This window comes from Papaver somniferum, chromosome 5 (genome assembly GCF_003573695.1).
Source record: "Papaver somniferum cultivar HN1 chromosome 5, ASM357369v1, whole genome shotgun sequence".
NCBI lineage: Eukaryota > Viridiplantae > Streptophyta > Magnoliopsida > Ranunculales > Papaveraceae > Papaver > Papaver somniferum.
In genome coordinates this window covers 171,260,802-171,279,629 of record NC_039362.1, presented here as the reverse complement: position 1 = coordinate 171,279,629, position 18,828 = coordinate 171,260,802, and the positions used below count along the sequence as shown (strand labels likewise).

Here is an 18,828-nt window from a genome sequence, read left to right as displayed (position 1 = left end):
TTAGGTTACCCCTTATTCAAAGTGAGAGTCCGTATAGTAATTTTCTCCCACGGGCGAAAAAAATCACTTTTTTAGCCAATTTCGCCGCAAAAGCTTATTTCTCCAAAAATACCTACAGGGACATAAAAAGCCATAATAAATATAAAATCGAGCACTAATAATATATACAATTGAGATTATATAAGACACAAAAATGTGCATATCAGCGAACCAACCGAACTTTGTACACCAAAGTTCGGTTAGTTGAGAACCTACCGAACATAACGCTGTAACTCCTAGAAATTATTAGAGAGTTCGGTAACCTGCGTGTTTGGAACAGGTATCCGAACTACACTTTCAGATGAGTTCGGTTACTTGTTCATCTCACGGGGCAACCAAACTACAGCTCCAGATGAGTTCGGTTACTTGTTCTTCATATAAAGTAACCGAACTGTTCAAAATCCAGTTTAAATCGGGATCATTTTGAAGATTAACAAATATTCCAGGAGAAGATGGAGATGAAGAATCAGATGAGTTTTCATCATTTGAATACTCAAACTTAGTGAATTGGAAAAAAAAATTATTTTCCATTTTTTTCTCCTTCATCTTCTCTAACTCTACTCTCTCAATAATTCTACTCAACTAATAATAAACCCATCTTTTAATTTAATCTCACTAATTGTTTTTAACTAAATCATTCACTAATCATAACCTAAAATTAATTAAGAGGGCAGATTAGGTGTTAAATAAATAACTAGATATGGGATGACCTAGAATTACTTCTAATGCCTTTACCCAAAATAAAACCATGATCCCAAAAAAACCATGGTCCCAAAAAAATGGTTCCTAACAAACTCCCCTATAAAACAAGAAACGGCTTTAGAAATCATACAATCCGAAGTAAAGGCCATGGGCCGTTATTACATCATTGTGCGTTGATGGTTTAGGCCCATCCTGCTAGACCTTGGAGCTTCCTCACTAACCTCCGAAATCTAACAGCGAAAGGATCTCCATATGAGAAATTGAGAGAGAGAGAATTGAGAAAAGGTAAAAACATATTACTGGTAAGAACAAAGTGAAAGAATTGAGAATAGCTAGCCTGGATTCATACCCCCACAGATACACTACAGAAAAGGTGAGAACAAATTACTGGTAAGCAAACAAATATGTATTGAAAGATAATACTGTGCAGTAGGACTAATGAGCCAGCAAAACCATATCGCATCCGTCAGACCAATGAGAGACTACCCAAATAACAAGGTAATACCAAGACAACAACTTTCTCTTCTACTGTACTAGGCGTCTCCAAATTGGCTGTTAAATTGTTTGAAATAAATAAATTCCAAAGCAAAATTTAAGAAAATCCCAGCAAGAAATCAAAGATTAACAATACAGATCCAAATTCCGCCAGCAAAAAACAAGGAACTCCGGAAACAACATGAGATCCTTACGCTTGCAGAACCATGACAACAACAACAACAAAATCTGAAACATATTTAACCACTAAATACTGCATTTTCTCACTGTGCAAGTAAAAGGGAATATAGTTATTGTACGCATACCTATGTGGATATATACAAAGCTGATGCGCACTCGCAAAGACTAAGAACATGGATCTATCATCTGCAGGTAATGGAGGAAAATGTATAACAAATACCCAATTTAGATGGTTGAAAAGTTACCCTTGAGTGCCTACTTGGTGTTGTACGACCTCTGGATTGAGCCCATTTTGGCTTGTCCACTTCAGTGTATAGGCGCTTGGATAGTGTAGATAGTAAAGTATCATCATGGAGGAATGCTTTGCTCTTCCAAGATTATCAAACTGATACTGGTTTTTCACGCAGAAATCCATGAAATTATCCCTACCATCAAAAAGACTCCCCTCGATAACTTCATCTTCGTCACAATCAGTATCCTCAGCCATATGTTGTGTTTCCAAGTGCACAACGATAAAATTTTCCTTCAGCTTCCATAAGCCTTTACCAAGCTCTTGCATCAGCTGATTGTCCACGAATGAATTCCTAGAAACATCAGGGCATCCATCAGCTTCAAAAGAAGGTTTCTGCTTCCTTGCCTTCCTTACTGGTGGTGGTTTACCATCTGCGAGCTTCTTGAGCAAAGCCTCAGCAGTAGGTGGCCAATAGTCACCATCAAAGTACGGCAAACGAGCTGCTGTTACTTTATGTTCCCCATGAGGTACAAAGAAGTGATCATATAAGTTAGTGACACTCGCCACAATTTTTTCACTCGCTGCTTTCCCAAGCATCTTTCTGTACCAGTCTCGCAGAGATCCAACCTTAGGGCTCTTCTGTATCTCCGGATGACAGTTAAATATATAATCATCATCGGCAACTGAAGGGGGGTAAGACCATACATAGCACGTAGAGAACCCCCTTGTTTTGCAATAGTCTAGGTATCCCACCAATATTTCATGGTACACAAATGTACGAAGAGATTCTCCAGTGGCAGCTATGACACCGTCAGGTCTGAAGTATTTGACAGAATCCAAAAATGAGATATATATACTGCGTTGATTAGGATGAGCACATTTGGACCCATATTCCTGGACATACATTCCAAACAGACACACATCTACTCCGTCAATCTTCTGAAACAACAAAATGACCTTTGATCTGTATGGGAGCTCTTTCGGATAATTCTCTTCTTTAAAGACATTGAGAAGCTCTTGCTGCACCAGCAATCTCTTGTCAACAGATAAAACAACTCTTACGACAAGATCTTCTGCTCCCGGGACCTCTTCAGGATTCTTTCCCATGCCCTTTGCTCTATCATACCGTTCTTTCTTCAAACGCGAAAAGAGTCTACCTTCTATGAAATCACTAAGCTTCGTTCTTGGTAAATCTGTTGCACCACGAATAACACTCTGATCCAAGGGAGTAAGAATCCCATTTTTGATATCTTGAATATAACATTTTGGGCAAACGTATTCAGCTTTCCCACCAACGTTTCTTTCATTGTTGAACAGCGCACATGTATGGTGTTGCCAACGGTCACATCTATCACACTGCACAAATGGTTCTTGATACAGGGGATCAATATCCAGACTTATATTTTCTTTGCTAATATGAAGCCCAGAGACACTGACTTTTTCACCTTCGATTTTCTTTAAACATTTATTGCAGATTCGGTACTCCACACCAAATTTTGATGCACTGTGATATGTGTCCATCTTCTTGAAAACTGTGCGGCACAAGAAGCAGCCGCCTATCGCGAAAAAAGCTTCTCTACTCCACATAACTGACATGCATAGTCATTCTTACACTCTCCCATTGCCCGTTTCTCATCCACCTTTGGCTTAGTCTCACCAACCCATTGCTTGAGAGTTGCAACGTGCGCTTCCAACTGACACGGAGTAAACATTTCAGTCAAGGAAGCTCCCCTTATCTTCGACTGCTCTGATTCCCCGTGAGCTCCTTCCGCAGCATCGTCATCTAACCCATTGGCATGCCGTAGGCGTTTCTTTTGCACCAAATCCTGTTTTTGCCTGAAATTTTGCATTCAAAATGTCTCAACATACACATGTACACCAGAACACACCAAATCTTAACTAAGAAGTTCAATCCAGTGCAAATGCCAACACCATGAACCATGATTGTAATAATAAGAAAAACTCAACAGAAATAAAATCAAATTTCACAAGTGCTTCTTCAATCACCTTTTATGTGTTGATTTTCCAGACTGGAATCTCACCATTCCATCAGTAAACACAAACATGTTACAAATCAAAATTAGAGTCAAATAATCAAACAGGTAAGAAACTAAAACCGAAATTCCAAACCTAAAAACTTCACTCAACATCAGAGAATCGATTATCAAATTCAAACTCTATATTTACACTTACATAAGTTACATTTGCCGCTTTCCTCTTTGATCCACTCATCCGTTGTGGTGACATCGTCTCTGAACCAAACCTAAAACCAAAAAATGAAACTAGTATGATAAAATCTAGTAACGAAATGAACACAAAATTCAAAAAATGAAGTAAATAATCAACTAATTCAAGCTTAGAGGAGATGGAAAACAGAAAGATGGAGTTCAGTTCCTCTACCAAAAACCCTAAAACTCAAGACCATACCTGATCAGAAAAACTAAAAGGAAACTGCGAACATGAAATTAGGTCTTGAGATCTAAACTAATCGATAATATCTCCAATGATTCTGAAAGTATAGAGTTGATCTACGCACTCAGATGAAGAAGAAGAAATGGGGTTTGGGAGGAATTTGGAGGGAAACTGAGAGCGTCATTGAGATATTCTGGGGGTTTAAAGTTTGAGATCGGGGTTTATATCATCAAACAGGGACTGGGTATCGATCGGGGGTTACTCGCTAGGAACCGGTGATCTAACCGCCGAGTCGCTTATTCCCGTTTTACCAATGTTGTCAATCTCGGCAAAGATGGCCGAGATATCGCCGAAAGTTCCGGTTTCGGTTCTCAAGGTAGTGGAATGCTTGATTTCGTTGAGATGGAATTTGGCCGGAATCATCGGAAATTTTGGTTGAATTTCGGTCGACTCGGTCGAAAATCATGGTTGAAATTTTTGAAATTTGTACGAATCTTGAGTTTTCTACTATTTTGAACGAGGACTTGTTTCTATTTTTAAAAATTGATGGCATTTTATTATATTTATGCAGAACTATGTGTGAAAAATGTTTAAAAGATGCTTGATATACATTATATTTATACACAACTATATATAAAATTCGAAAACGAAATTTCGGTAGTTACTCCAAGTTGCCACCGAGAATCTCCCTGAGACAAAGTTGTCTCAACGTCTTGATTGGGACCTAGACGGACCGGAATCCGGAATTAAGCACATTGATCTGAACTGGATGGAACTTAACATCCAATAAAATTCAAGATTATTCATCAAAACTTGCATTAAAAATTAAACATCAATTGGGTACAAAATTAGATTGCATGTTCCTCATAAATGGGGTAGAAATTTCGCCACAATACCAATGTACAATGAATATGCAACCACACAACTATTTCAAAATCTGCTTTTGAATTTTAAATTATTGCACATCTTAATATATACCAATTAATCATATTAATGGAGGATTGCATATCCTCAACAAGATAGATCATAATATTATTCCTCTTACTTGTTTTTACCACATATCTTGTTAACAGCTACTCTATAAACAGAGCACCAACAAACAGATGTAACGTATTTGACAAGGGTTCCACTAGGATATACAGTTCATGGAAGCTAAGCTCGAAACCCCTTTTTTTTACACAAGAAAGAAAGAAACAGAACTAGACAAGTTCTGTAATAACAGGCGCCTCCCAAACTTGAGGAATTGGATGTTTGCTACTTATTACAGTCAAATTTAAAAGATCAACAAGAGACATAACCAAAAGAGGGGAGTTTCACTAGAATCCTATCTAATTTGTTATTTGTCTGCCAATTCGTAGTTTGCTTTCCTCCTCAGAGAGTTTGAGTTAGAGCAACAATTGTTACAGCACTACTCGGTCGAACTAGCAAGCATTGCTATCTCAAGCTTCACTACAAAAAAATTGTCCATCAGCGACGAATCTCGTTGTTGCAGAATATTCTAATTTCGTTGCTAATAATTGTTGCTGACCAAACTTTTTTGTCGGCCAAATCGTCGGTCATAGTGCGTCGCAGAATGTAAACAACGACTAAAAATACAATATCGTCGCTAAATTTTTCACAGCGACCATAATTGATTTGGTAGCTGAAAAAACAGTTTCACCGACTTGGGAAAAAGTTGTCGCAGATTAGAATCTTTTGGCGATGATGAATTTTCATCGCGGAATAAAAAGATTTTGCTACCAGATTTATTTTGTCGGTAAATAAAATCCTATTGCGACGAAATATGTTGCAGCTAAAAACGAACTACCAGCGACAGTACATCTTGTCGGGAAACATTTCACTTTAGCGACATCTGAATTTTGCAGCCAAAAGAACCCGCGACCAATTTAAAATGGTCGGAGAATGTAACAATTTGGCGATATAACAAAAATGGTCGTAGAATGCAACAATTTGGCGATACAACAAAAAGTTGTCGTAGAACGATTTTATTTCAGCGACCAGTATTGTTATCGCCAACCACGATTTTTGGCGACAAAAGGAGGACCCAAGGATATAACACCTTGCATTGATTTAATTTAATAAACTAAAACATTTGAAAGCAACTTAATTGTAACAGGGACTCATTTAACATACTAACCAGAACAACTGTTTACATAAAACATGACAGCAAACATAGAAACAAAAAACATAGAAAGAAAAGCTCCAATTTAACAAAGTTCTCTAATACCTACAGAAGCAACGGAAAAACAACCTATAAGATGACGTTACTCATTACTGGGTATTTCGATGCCTTTTGCACGCAACAATACCTCCAATATTGACCAGACACTGCTGTTTTGCTCTAATTTCTCCAAGCGTTCCTTCTGATCTTGAAGTGTTTCAATCACTATGTCCTTTTCCTTCAGCCTTGCGAGCAATTATTCATTTTCCCGCCTCAATAGCGCCGCAGAGGAGGAAGAGTTGTTAGGCTTTGGTCCGTAACCTAGTCCTTTGACATATCCTGATCTGGATCCAAGTACTTGTTCACATATCTGTTCCTTAGTCGCTCAGATTCTTCTTTGTTAGCCTGTTCCTCTAGGAGAGCCATCATTTCATCCTACATGAGTGAAAATAATAAGTCAGTGTTGGGTGTACAAGATAATTATGCATCAGTTTCTTTAAATGCAAATTCATCGATTTTCAATGTAGATAATTACGTATCTCGATTCTGCCACTTCATTAATCCACCCTTTCTTCTCACTCCAGTGTTTGTCATGGAATAACTTGATTGGATTATTTTTTGGTGGTTCTTCAGGTTGTTCTTGTGATGGTTCTTGCAATTCTTCTTGTGACGACTCTTGCAGTTGTTGTGGTGGTTTAGCTGGGGTCTTTTTCTAATCCATTTCAAATAAAAGCACATTAGAACATGCAACGGCAAGAACTAGCAAGGCTTCAAGTTTTCAATCAATACAGAACTACACATTCAAATGAAATATAGAATAATTCTGCACCTTCACACCCAGCTAAATGCTACTACATGCATAAAAACCTCAAGGTTGAACTGATACAAAATGCAAAATTATACAAAACTACGTACCGGCTTAGGACCACGACTAATAAACGATCGAGATCCTCCCCGATGGAGAAATTGAAGACAAGCCCGACTTTCAGCATTCTTAGCAGATAATTTTTGCACAATAGAAGATTAAAATAAAAATGTCAAACCAAAGAACACAACTATGCCTGATCAAAGAGAGTATGTTCGCACTTTAGTTAGACAAAACTACTGATTATAAAATTAGTTTGTCTGGAATATCAATTAACAGTACAAAGAAATTCAAACAAAAAAATAAAAAATATATTTTGATACACCGAAGGAATTAAACAAAGTTATCATACCTGAAATTCTGGTGTATTGAAAAGCTGAGTACACAGATAATTCCAATCTTCTTCCGAGAGGTTAGGGAACTCTGCTTGTGCTTTGGCTAGTGATCTTGATTTTTGGTACTGTAGGTGAAGATCATATCTGTAGTCTGCATACCTTCTCCCCATATTGTGATTCAGGAACTTACAGACATGTGGCGCATAGATGTCAATGTCAAATTTGTTCTACATGGCATAAAAAACAAGAAAGAAATAAATCACTGGATTTCTTTCTATGCGGCCAAAAAGAAAATGAAAAATAAGTTAAAATCTTCATAGAATGCAAATATAACTCACCAACAGGTAGGGAAACAAAGCTTTTCTGTCGTTCACTGGAATCTTGCTCCATTTCTGAACTTGGAAAGGAGCGAATTGGCGCACTATACATCCACATTCCCTAGAAAGTTTCTGTGCGTTTTCATCAGTGGGTTTTCCATCTTCTTCTTCGGTGACAATGGCTATTCTTCCATAATTTTCCACATGTTGTTCAATCCCCAGACCTCTTGTAGTTCCACGATGCCTCCTCGATCCTATAAAAAAATAGATGCCTGTATAATATTCATTGAGTAACCTATTCAATAAATACAAGTACTTAGTAAAAATCATGTACCATCAGTATCCGTGGTTAAAGGATCGACATTAGCATCACATCCCGTAAAATTACACGATAACATTCATTAATAAGTTCTTGGGTAGATAACATTCTACTGTAACATGTAAAATTAACTCTTCTATACCTTCACCTTCAAGATGAGTTGAATAATCAGTTGAACAATCCATGGGTGAAGATGGATGTTCACCATTTGTGCGCTCTACAAAAAAAAATAACGAACAATATTAACAAAAAGCACAACTAATATGCCATAATCATACATGTCAAATATTTGATAATGTTCATACCGATGTTAGTGTTAGCTGCAGCCAAGTTTCCTGTTGTAGCCGAGTTTCCAGTTGTAGTCAAGGTCCCTGAAGAGCTTCTTGTAGAAATATTCCGAGGTCGGTTCCTAAGCGCCATATGTAACCTAATATTATTTAACAAAATCATTATTAGTAAACAATAACCCATAAACTCAATTTGTAATCAAACTATAGTCATCTCTCTTCAATCAGGGTGACACTTTTTGAAAACACAACCCTACACAGATTTCTATCATAGACAGAGAATTAGAAAACGAAACAAACCCTAAACTTATTCTAATTTTGAAAGTAAGAAAAACTTTAAACCTTACAAAAGGATCATAAAAACCTGAACTTGTTTGTATAAACAACAAAACAAACGGGTATTATTGTTTAACAAAAAAAAATCATTACCATTGCTTCAGGCTGAAAATGATTAGGATACAAAATGAAATCACAGTGGAACAGATCAAACCTGGAGTGAATATTTAACCACAAGAAGAAAAAATACAAAGAAAAAAATGGTTAAAATATTACTACTTACTTCTAGATCTTATTCCCTCTCCAATGGAAGCAGAAATTCTAGGTGGTTAAAGATAAATTAGGGAAAGATATAATGAGTGGGGAGTTATGAGAACAGGAGGAGTGGGGAGATATATTAGGAGTACACAATCAATTAGAAATACAGGCGGGAATATGAAAAAAAAATTGAAAAATTGGAGGGATTTGGTTTTCACTTTTTATTGAAAATTTTTAACCAAGGTAGACTCCCACTACCTTAAAACAAGGAAAAAGACTTAACTGTTATCCAGCTGACCCGCTCGCCCCTATGTCATCCATATGTATACAAGCATAACACAATTCCATTCGGTAGAACCTAAAATACATCATATGTAACCTAAATAAAATGTAACGTATTCATACATACAAGACAATAAAAAGCTTACTTGCATAGTATTATGAATTTAATTTGTTTCAAGGCCTTTGGTCAGTTGCTTATGCTCCTCAGACACCTGCACATTTGTAAAAGTTATTAGTGATTCTTCATCGTTTTGGAGTATTTTGGAACCAAATGATTTTAATTTTGAGAAATTAGGAAAATAATATTACACTGAACCTTAGAGGAATAAGGAGTTAAGGATGTAACCGAAGACCACTCTTCCAAACCATCAAAAAAAAAAAAAAACTTTAGAGAAATAAAAACCCAAGCATAATCAAATTAAAAATCCACATCTAAATTGACATAAACAATAAAAACAGTATCTTAGACCTGCTCAAAAATATTCCAAATTAACGATTTACCTGAATCAATTCATATCACTGTCGCCCTCCAACGCTAAGCAACAACATTACCAATCCCATTTGTACTCTCCAATTTCTCATAAACCTATTCATTGATTAGTTTGGAAAACGATAATCATCTCCCTTCAATCAAACTAGCATATAGGAAACTTCCCCACAACCATCGTTCTTATCAAAAGTTTAAAATTTTCTACCAATAATCCCTCCTTTATATACCAATACAAACTCTAATTTCTTCCCTTAACCCATTAATCTTACTTTCCCTCTCTTGTACACTAATGTTTTCTAACGAAACCATCTTTCTTTTCAATTTTTGTATTACTTTCTTGACCATCAGACCCTTCTCAATCCGTAACACATCAATAACCATCAAATCTGCCATCATCCAAAACTGATTCCCTCTCTTGTGCAACTAATATTAAAACTTACCCAAATCCACAGATCTTATTAAAGGAAGATGATAAAAGAGAGATTTCCTCGATTCAAGAAATTCCGACAATAAATGATCTGAAAAGAGACTGGAACTAGGAGAAATCGGAGAATCTATTTGCCCTAACCTAACTAATTAGGTGCAATGGAGCTGTTCTAGTCTTGAGCTTCTTAGTCTTAGCTCTATCCGATAAGTAACGAATTTAGAAGAACAAAAAAATGATAATAAAAATACGTGTTGGTCTACCGACCAAAACAACTATACGTGTCCTATTTTGGTTCATTTTGCTAACAGGTGTCATATGTCTATGGTGTTTATACGTTTTTTAAGGAGTAGTTTTAATTTAAAAATCACATTTTTTTTTTCATTATCAAATATTACTATAACTTTCTGGTCAACCTAGATATATAAGGCGTGATTTTTGACAAAATTTTTCCAGAGCCAAATAAATTAGTTGCTTAAATTTCAAAGAATACACCGTTGCTAGAGTCTAATTTAATCAGGACAAATAAACAAAAAGAATGAGAATCAGGACCTTTCTAACGTAATAGAAGGTAGAAATTTTAATTGGTCCATTCATTTTGATGTTTCATATCTGGAGTCTAATTTAATCATGGGATATGCAATTATAATTTAAGATATGCAATTATAATTCAAAAAGGAGTTGGAGCCCAATTTGTCGCTAAGCTACCAACCAAAAGTTTTGTATGATTCTCCTAATTGTCATTTGGAAATAGTAATCTGCAATTACTATATCGAATTATTATAAAAGACGTCAATTGAGAAATTGCAAGGGCGAAAGTGGAGGAGCTTCCAACTATGAACCGTGTTTTGTAATTGCCAATATTATAATGTAATGCAATGAACAAATGCTTTCATAGTTTCATCTAATTTTTATTTTTTATATTCTTTTCTATATCATTGGACATGCAAAATCTCTTCGTCAATGATTTGATGAAATATTTTGGATTTGAATTGTGTTTCATTAAAAATGAATCCCATTTCTTATTTTGATGAGGGAAAAAAGAAAACAAGTCTATTAGGGACGGTCTTGAAAAAAAGTAGGAATCTCTGTCGAACTCATTCCAATTCCAACAGCCCAGATTCGGATTCTGTGGATTTCTATACTACTTCGTATCAACAGATACATACTCGATATATCAACATCACTTCGAACCGAAATCTCTTATTTAATTGCTTATTCAATGAGCATTCTCAATATCATGCCTTGAAGAGGACTTGAATCTCCACGCTCCTCAACACAAGAATTTGAGACTCACATGCGGAAGTGGTCTTGGTTAAGGGAGAAAGAGTTCTGATTGATTGGTATAGAAATAGAATCCAGTAGATGCAGAAGCAAAAGCTTGTTTAGGGGCTAAGTCGGATGAAGGAACCAAAACTAAGTGTTGTGTCGTTAACAATTGTCCAAACTTGATAAACATATTTATTTTACATTATTATATTATAAAAATTCAACCTTGGATAGTTTCCTAGTTAGGATGGAGGTGAATGCATAATTTTCAAGTCAATGTAGTTACTTCCCATGAATGTTATAAGAAAAAACATCTTTTATGTTGTCTTAGGTGGAATTCGGTATACTCTTAGGACCTATACTGATACCTCTTATTAGTAACCATGAATTTTTAGCCCAAAATTGAAACACAAGAAAAAGAAGATGTGAGTTATATGGCCACTTCAATTTTTCAAAGCAAATAGTCACTTATCTAGAAAATATATCAGGACCAAATGAACTGCGAATCCAAGCATACGTCTACAGATCTAGCTTCACTAAATTGATTTTTTTTTCTTTTTTTTTGAAGCATGAACTTTATTAATCTCTTAGAGCCATATTGCATGAGGGTATTGTATACCCGAAGATTCGAATACAGTTGCATCGAAACGCCAAGAAATTACTGAGATATTATAGTTGAGCAAAAGGTGAATATCAATCTCTGGATTAAAACTGCAGATGAGGGTAGATGTTGTAGTTGGCGTGCTGGATATGGATGAGGTTGCTGATCATAGGCCTTCGACGAATGTTTTCCACAAGAAAAGTTGTACGTTTGATGGACATGACTGAGTCCACTAGGACTTGGTTGTTGGTGAGGGGTGTTGATACAATTGATCCGAAACAGATATATCTTTGTACCCAATTGTGGTGGAGAACTACACAAACGATAATTGTTTACCTCCTTTTTTCCGACCATATCCAAAGCTTCAACCTGAGTTTTTTAGCTTTGAATGTGGCTTGAAGTATCGTCCAATCTTTTCCCTAGAAACATTTAGCGCTAAACTAACTAGCAATGTTACTACAAATGTTACAAAAACTGAAACCCAAATATAAGTAGAGTTACAACTATTAAGTTACTACTGCTAATAAGCTGCTAAACTAAAAAAAGGAACAAAATGAATTACAGACTTTAATACCCTGATTTCGGCAGTGTTTCGCTGAATAGAATATAGGTAATGGTTTGTCCTTTCCTAACACCGTGGCCTTTTCAGTACAATTGGCTCCAAAGTTGGCAGAAAACTCTGCAGTTAAGCGTGCTTGGGCTGGAGTAATCCAGGAATGGGTGACCTCCCGGGAAGTTGCTGCAGGATAACTGCAGCGATGCCCGTTAAAAAACCCACACTGTCGGATAACCACAGTGGCTAAGTGGGGAAAATATCGGTGAATGGACGGGTCATTATAAATGGCTCCAATTTAAGGTGTCATTATAAACGGCTCCAATTTAAGGTGGTGGTATTTTAATATCCCAATTTCGATAGTGGTTCGCTGAATGGAATATAGGGAATGGTTTGTCATTTCCTAATACCGAGCCCTTTTCAACACAAGGGAAAGTTTTATTAAACTAAAGATTGTGATATACATATGCATTAAGCAAGTCCATTGGGGTGCGCATATTTGCTAATTTTCACCCCACAATGTGAATGCTAAATATATATATATATATATGCATTAAGCAAGTCCTTCGACACAACCAACATCATATTGAAAAATACGAAATTACTTTCGCACATAGTGTTGAATTTGGGTCACATAATAAACTTCGGATCAGGAATAATAAGGTGTTATCGTATGGAAGGGTATTCATACTCTTAATATGGAATAAGTCACCTTATTGAAGAAGAATTTTTGCCTCCATTAAGTTATAAAATCAAAAGTGCTAACATTGTTATTTATTTTCTACAAAATGATGCCCGTAAAGTAAACGCTACTTCAGATCATGGGAGCTTGGTATTGGTTCCTCAACCCATCTAGGAAAACAATGTAGTGCTTTTTTTTAAGCAGGAAAACAATGTAGTTTACTTGATCAAAAAATAAAAAATTACAAAATTTTATCAAACAAAGAGTGGAAAACTGATAAAAAAATTTAATTACACAATTTAAAAGAATAAGGAATTTAAATGAAGCAAGCTAGTAACAGTGAGGTCTACCTCTACTTTATTTTTAGAAAGACATTCACTACATCTCATCATCACTCAGGATAACTTCTACATCACTGTCAATGTACTCGATTGCAGTTTCATCTTCTTCATCACTTTCTACATCATAAATAAAATTATCATTGAGATCAATAGGTGTGTCTACTACCTCTGCTTCTGCATCATGTCTACTAAATTCTCGTGCATCAAGATCTTCTTCTTCAACAGTTTCTAAAAGGGTTGAAACCTCGTTATTTTGGTATGCTTCTTCAGTGGTTTTGTATGTTTCTGTTTCTTCTATCTCTTCCACCTCTTCTAGTTCTGGAACATCCCACAAATTCCTATGTTGCATCCTTTCTGCTACTTTCCAATTCGATCCAAATTTATAATCATCTAGGTAAAATACTTGTTGGGTTTGTCGGCCGACAGCAAGTACAAATGGATCATCCTTATACCACCTGCCGCATACATCTATACAAGTCAAGTTGTAATCCTTTTTAACTCTTTTCTTCTTTGGATATAGATCGAACCATTCACACTTAAATAGCATCACCCTATATGGATATACATACTGCAGCTCTATGATGTCGGATAAAATTCCATAAAAATCTACATGTTTGCCTTCATGATCCTCTTCTACAACCAGTCCACTATTTTGGGTCGTACGGATGTCATCACGAGATTTGGTGAAAAACCGAACCCCATTCACAATACAACCTGAATATGATTTCACACGAGAATCCGGGCCACATGCTATAGAGTATAATTCATCGGTTGCATCAGCTGATCCTTTGTCTCGCAAAGCCAAAACCTGCATTGTAAAACATTACAAAAAGTTAAACTAGATCAAATCACATATTACATTAAATTTTAACTTGTTTGCATACTTGCATGTCGTTTAAACCATTTTGGGAATTCTTGTATTTGTCGTTGATGTAAATTGACATTAGACTGTGCTTTTAATTCATTCATATGTTTGTTGCACGTGAACAGGTGATAATAAATACCAAATTATCATTATCAAAGAATGCCAAACTCTGCATAAAGAATAGAGGGAAGTCACTTACTCTAAATACGGGCGTAACTCATCGCAATTATTCAACAGATACCAATGAGCCATTTCTATCTCTTTTTTCGATAACTGTTTGTAAGTTGTACCACTAATTGGACGAGCAGTTTGAGAAAAGACAGGCAACGAAGTCCCTTTTTTACCATGGCCATCACATGAGGTATCGTTATTCCGTTCTTCACGGTTAAATTTAGTTCCAATACCACGGAGATACATTGAAAAGTAAGTTAAAGATTCCTTCACAATGTATCCTTCTGCTATAGAACATTCTGGACGAGCTTTATTTTTCACAAACCTCTTAAGTGATCCTATAAACCTGCAACCATATATAGATATGACTTAAACACATAGACATTCGACTTTTACATGGAAACTTGAATGTAAAAGCATGTAGTTTTGCGAAAAATACCTTTCAATTGGGTACATCCAATTATAGTTCACAGGACCAGCTATTTGGGCTTCATGCGGCAAATGCACAGCCAAGTGAACCATAACATCAAAAAATGCCGGTGGGAAGATCCTTTCCAATTTACAAAGAATCAAAACTATCTCTTTTTCTTATTTTTCCAGATGCTTCACACTCAATGATTTTGCGCACAAGTCTCGGAAAAAGTTGCTCAATTCAATCAAGGCATCACAAATATCCTTACGCAAGTAAGCGCGGATTCCAACATGAATAAGTCGTTGTAGCAAAACATGACAATCATGGCTTTTCAAACCCAACATTTTGCCGTCCCTGATGCTAACTTTCCTCGAAATATTTGATGCATACCCATCCGGAAACTTTACTGACTTTAAAAACTTAAAAAACTCTCTTCTTTGTTCTGGTGTCAAAGCATAAGAAGTACGAAGATTGATACACTTATCCCCTAAAACTTTTAGATGAAGCTCTGAACTAATATTCATATCTGCGAGATCTAATCGAGCTTTTTCTGTGTCTTTTGTTTTCTTATCAAGTTTTAGCAATGTTCCCATAATGTTATCACATATATTTTTCTCAATATGCATAACATCAAGCTTATGTCTTATTCTAAGAAATTCCCAATATGGAAACTCAAAGAAGATACTCTTTTTTACCCAATTAAGCTTGTCACTAACACTACGCTTTCTTTTTTACTTTTACGATTTGGGTTTTTTCCTAGCTCAACATGTTTGAATTCCTCTAACTGGTTTACAATATCATATCCATTCAATTCTTTAGGTGGAGGTCGAAGATCACTCTTACCATTAAACTGCTTGCTCCTTCTCCACGAGTGACCACGAGGCAAGAAGCGACGATGACCCAAGTAACCTATTTTACTCCTCAAACGTTGAGATGATGATTCAGAATTACATACTGGACATGCCTTGTACCCTTTGGTACTCCAACCAGATAAATTCCCAAACGCTGGAAAGTCGTTTATAGTTAAAATGACTGCGGCATGCATTTGGAAACTCTTCCCTGTAGAGGCATCGAAAGTATCTGCTCCAACTTCCCATAACTCCTTCAATTCATCTATTAAAGGACGCAAATACACATCGATATCTTTTCCGGGGGCCTTGGTCCCTGGAATAAGTAATGACATCATGAAGTATGGCTCTTTCATGCACATCCAAGGCGGAAGATTGTACGGAATAAGTATAACCGGCCACATGTTGTAGGAGTTGCTCATATTTCCAAATGGATTAAAACCATCAGTAGCGAGTCCAAGCCTAACATTACGCGGATCTCTTGCAAACTGTTCATACTTGCCATCAAAATCTTTCCACCCTTTAGCGTCCGTTGGATTCTTAGTATGTCTTCTGTTTCGATGCGCTTATCCTTGTGCCTATCCTTGTGCCATCGCATTGCAGATGCCGTGTGTTTTGACATAAATAATCTTTGTAATCTAGGCTTCAAGGGAAAGTAAGGCAAAACCTTCTGTGCAACTTTTTTACCCTTACCCTGATGAAAGATATATCTAGGCTCGCTGCAAACAGGGTAGTCATCTCTTTTACTATGCTCCTTCCAAAATAAAGCACAATCATATTTACATACATCAATCGTTTCATACCCCAACCCCAAGTGCTTTAAAACCTTTTTAGCATCATAAAAAGTTGCTGGTATACTTGCACTAGGAAAAGCTTCATTTAATAATTTAAGCACCATATTAAAAGCTTTAATGCTCATATGATTGAGCACCTTAATATGCATAAACTTAACCAAAAAATTTAAGGACGACATGTTGCTGCAACCTGGGTGTAATTCTCTCCTTGCTTCTTCTAATAATCCCAAAATTGACTCAGTTACTTTTAGATGATCATTATTAGCATCAGCTCTTTCCACGGGCTCTCCTGAAGATCCATTATCAATAGGTATTGGTAAACTTAAGCTATCTATCATCTCAAACATTTCATCCGGTTCGGGCTCTTCATTGTGCTGCATACTAGAGGAAGCTTCATCTTGCCTATTTGAATGTGGTAAGAAATCATTAAGGTTTAGATTTTCACCATGATGCACCCACACTTGATAACTCGAGGAAAACCCGTTAGACCTCAAGTGTCGTTCAATCAAATCTAACTTACGTTTCGGGTTTTTATTCTGACAACTACGACATGGACATAGTTTTTTCGGGCTTGGCATCAGTGTAATTCTTTGCTACTGCCATAAAAGACTGGATACCTTTTACATATTCGTCGGAAGTTCTATCTTTTAGCCGAATCCAACTCCTATCCATCTTTGGTTTCCAGTAGTCACTAGCAAGGCCTGTTAAGGTATCACCCCAAAAGTAAGTAAAGGCATATAACCGGTATACTTATACTAATCAAAGAAGTATATATAGCTAATGTTCAAATCTCAAACTTGAAGAACAAAAAACAATCCCTCTTATCATAAAGTTTCTTTTTAAATATTACTAAAACATAGAACAAGCACACAAATATGATCTTCAGTTTTGAGAGAAAAAACTCTGACATCAAAGTTTTTCTATTCCTCTTTGGCCTGTCTAGCAGTCTTCAAAGCAACGGGTTAAGAGCAAAAACAGTAAAGAAAGCTAAATATTATAATACAACCAGGGACAAATTTAAGCAATATAGTGACACACTGACACTAAAAGACAACTGATAACAATACCAGATTGCTTCAATCTATTTTCTCACTGTTACAGGGAATCCGTGATAACTGACAACAGCAAACAGAGTTCTCTCCGAAGACATTATCTACAAATAAACCTTTGAATAGTGACATGGAAATTTGACATGTCTCTTTTAATGTTGTCTCTAAGATATTATAAACCTCCACCAACAGAAGCCGACCAAGACGAAACGTAAACAATTGGAGGAACCTTATTCAAAAATGACATCTTCTAAATCCACATATGGTGGACAAATCCCGAACTTTGTTTCCAATTTTTTTTACTAGACCAAGCAATTCATTCACCCAGACCAAGCAGGTCCGGCCAACCTTAAGCAAAACACATTACCTATCGATTCAAATGCTAAAGACACTAACACCTCACATGCCACCACTGGTGTCATCGCTTAGCAGCACAAGGTCAGGATTTTGCTGCTCAACGGTACAAGGTTTGGAACTAACTACTTCGTCGTACATGGTCCTCATTTGTAGTCTCTTACCAAACTACATAATTATATATAACAGATGAAAGTTAGATAGTCCAGTTATGTGAGCTTAAAATGCACCTTTATTCGTGTGTGTAGCCTTGAGATTATGGAGTTTTGATGGAAAACTGTAGGGTAAAGTGGCGGCAATCCCTAACCATAACATTTTATCTCTTTTGTACTAGTACAGGACATTGGTAAACAAAGACGTAACCTACTAATGGGTTCAAAATATAGCTGATCATGGAAGTGCGTAACATGAGTACAAATCTATATATATATATATATATATATATATATATATATATATTACTTTTTAGCCCCAGCAATCTTTGACAAACTTGGACCAAATAAAGGGAAACAGATTGCAAAATAAAAAACTAGCTAAACCCTTATAGAACCCCTTTTCTCATTCATCCAAAACCAAATTTATCGTTCAAGGTTTCTCTTTCTAAGCTAATCAATTAGGTTACACATTACAGAAGTTTAAAAGAAACATTAAGATTTACTAAACAATCTAGGTAATCAAAGAAGTAATCAATTATAATTGTAAGTTACTAAGGTAGAAAATCTGCCTACAATTTTTATGCAGAACATCCGCAAAGTAAATTTCAGTTGGGAATTTCAATTTAGGTCCCAAAATTGAAGAGCAACAAAAATTTACTT

At 36.1% G+C, this 18,828-nt stretch overlaps 2 protein-coding genes across 2 annotated transcripts; both read right to left on the bottom strand.

The window, feature by feature from the left end:
- Positions 1-1,024: 1,024 nt before the first annotated feature.
- Positions 1,025-4,224, bottom strand: LOC113278130 (probable histone acetyltransferase HAC-like 1). Its single transcript, XM_026527053.1, has 4 exons — positions 4,076-4,224; positions 3,842-3,911; positions 3,656-3,678; positions 1,025-3,484 (listed from the first exon to the last, which is right to left on the bottom strand). The coding sequence occupies exon 4, from the start codon at positions 3,242-3,244 to the stop codon at positions 1,658-1,660; it is 1,587 nt and encodes a 528-aa protein (XP_026382838.1). The 5' UTR covers positions 3,245-3,484; positions 3,656-3,678; positions 3,842-3,911; positions 4,076-4,224; the 3' UTR covers positions 1,025-1,657.
- A 9,333-nt stretch (positions 4,225-13,557) lies between these two features.
- On the bottom strand, positions 13,558-17,906 carry LOC113280039. Its single transcript, XM_026528678.1, has 9 exons — positions 17,840-17,906; positions 17,158-17,311; positions 16,315-17,012; positions 15,664-16,132; positions 14,996-15,106; positions 14,585-14,902; positions 14,405-14,468; positions 14,090-14,328; positions 13,558-13,975 (listed from the first exon to the last, which is right to left on the bottom strand). The coding sequence occupies exons 1-9, from the start codon at positions 17,904-17,906 to the stop codon at positions 13,558-13,560; spliced, it is 2,538 nt and encodes an 845-aa protein (XP_026384463.1).
- Between the last annotated feature and the right edge of the window lie 922 nt (positions 17,907-18,828).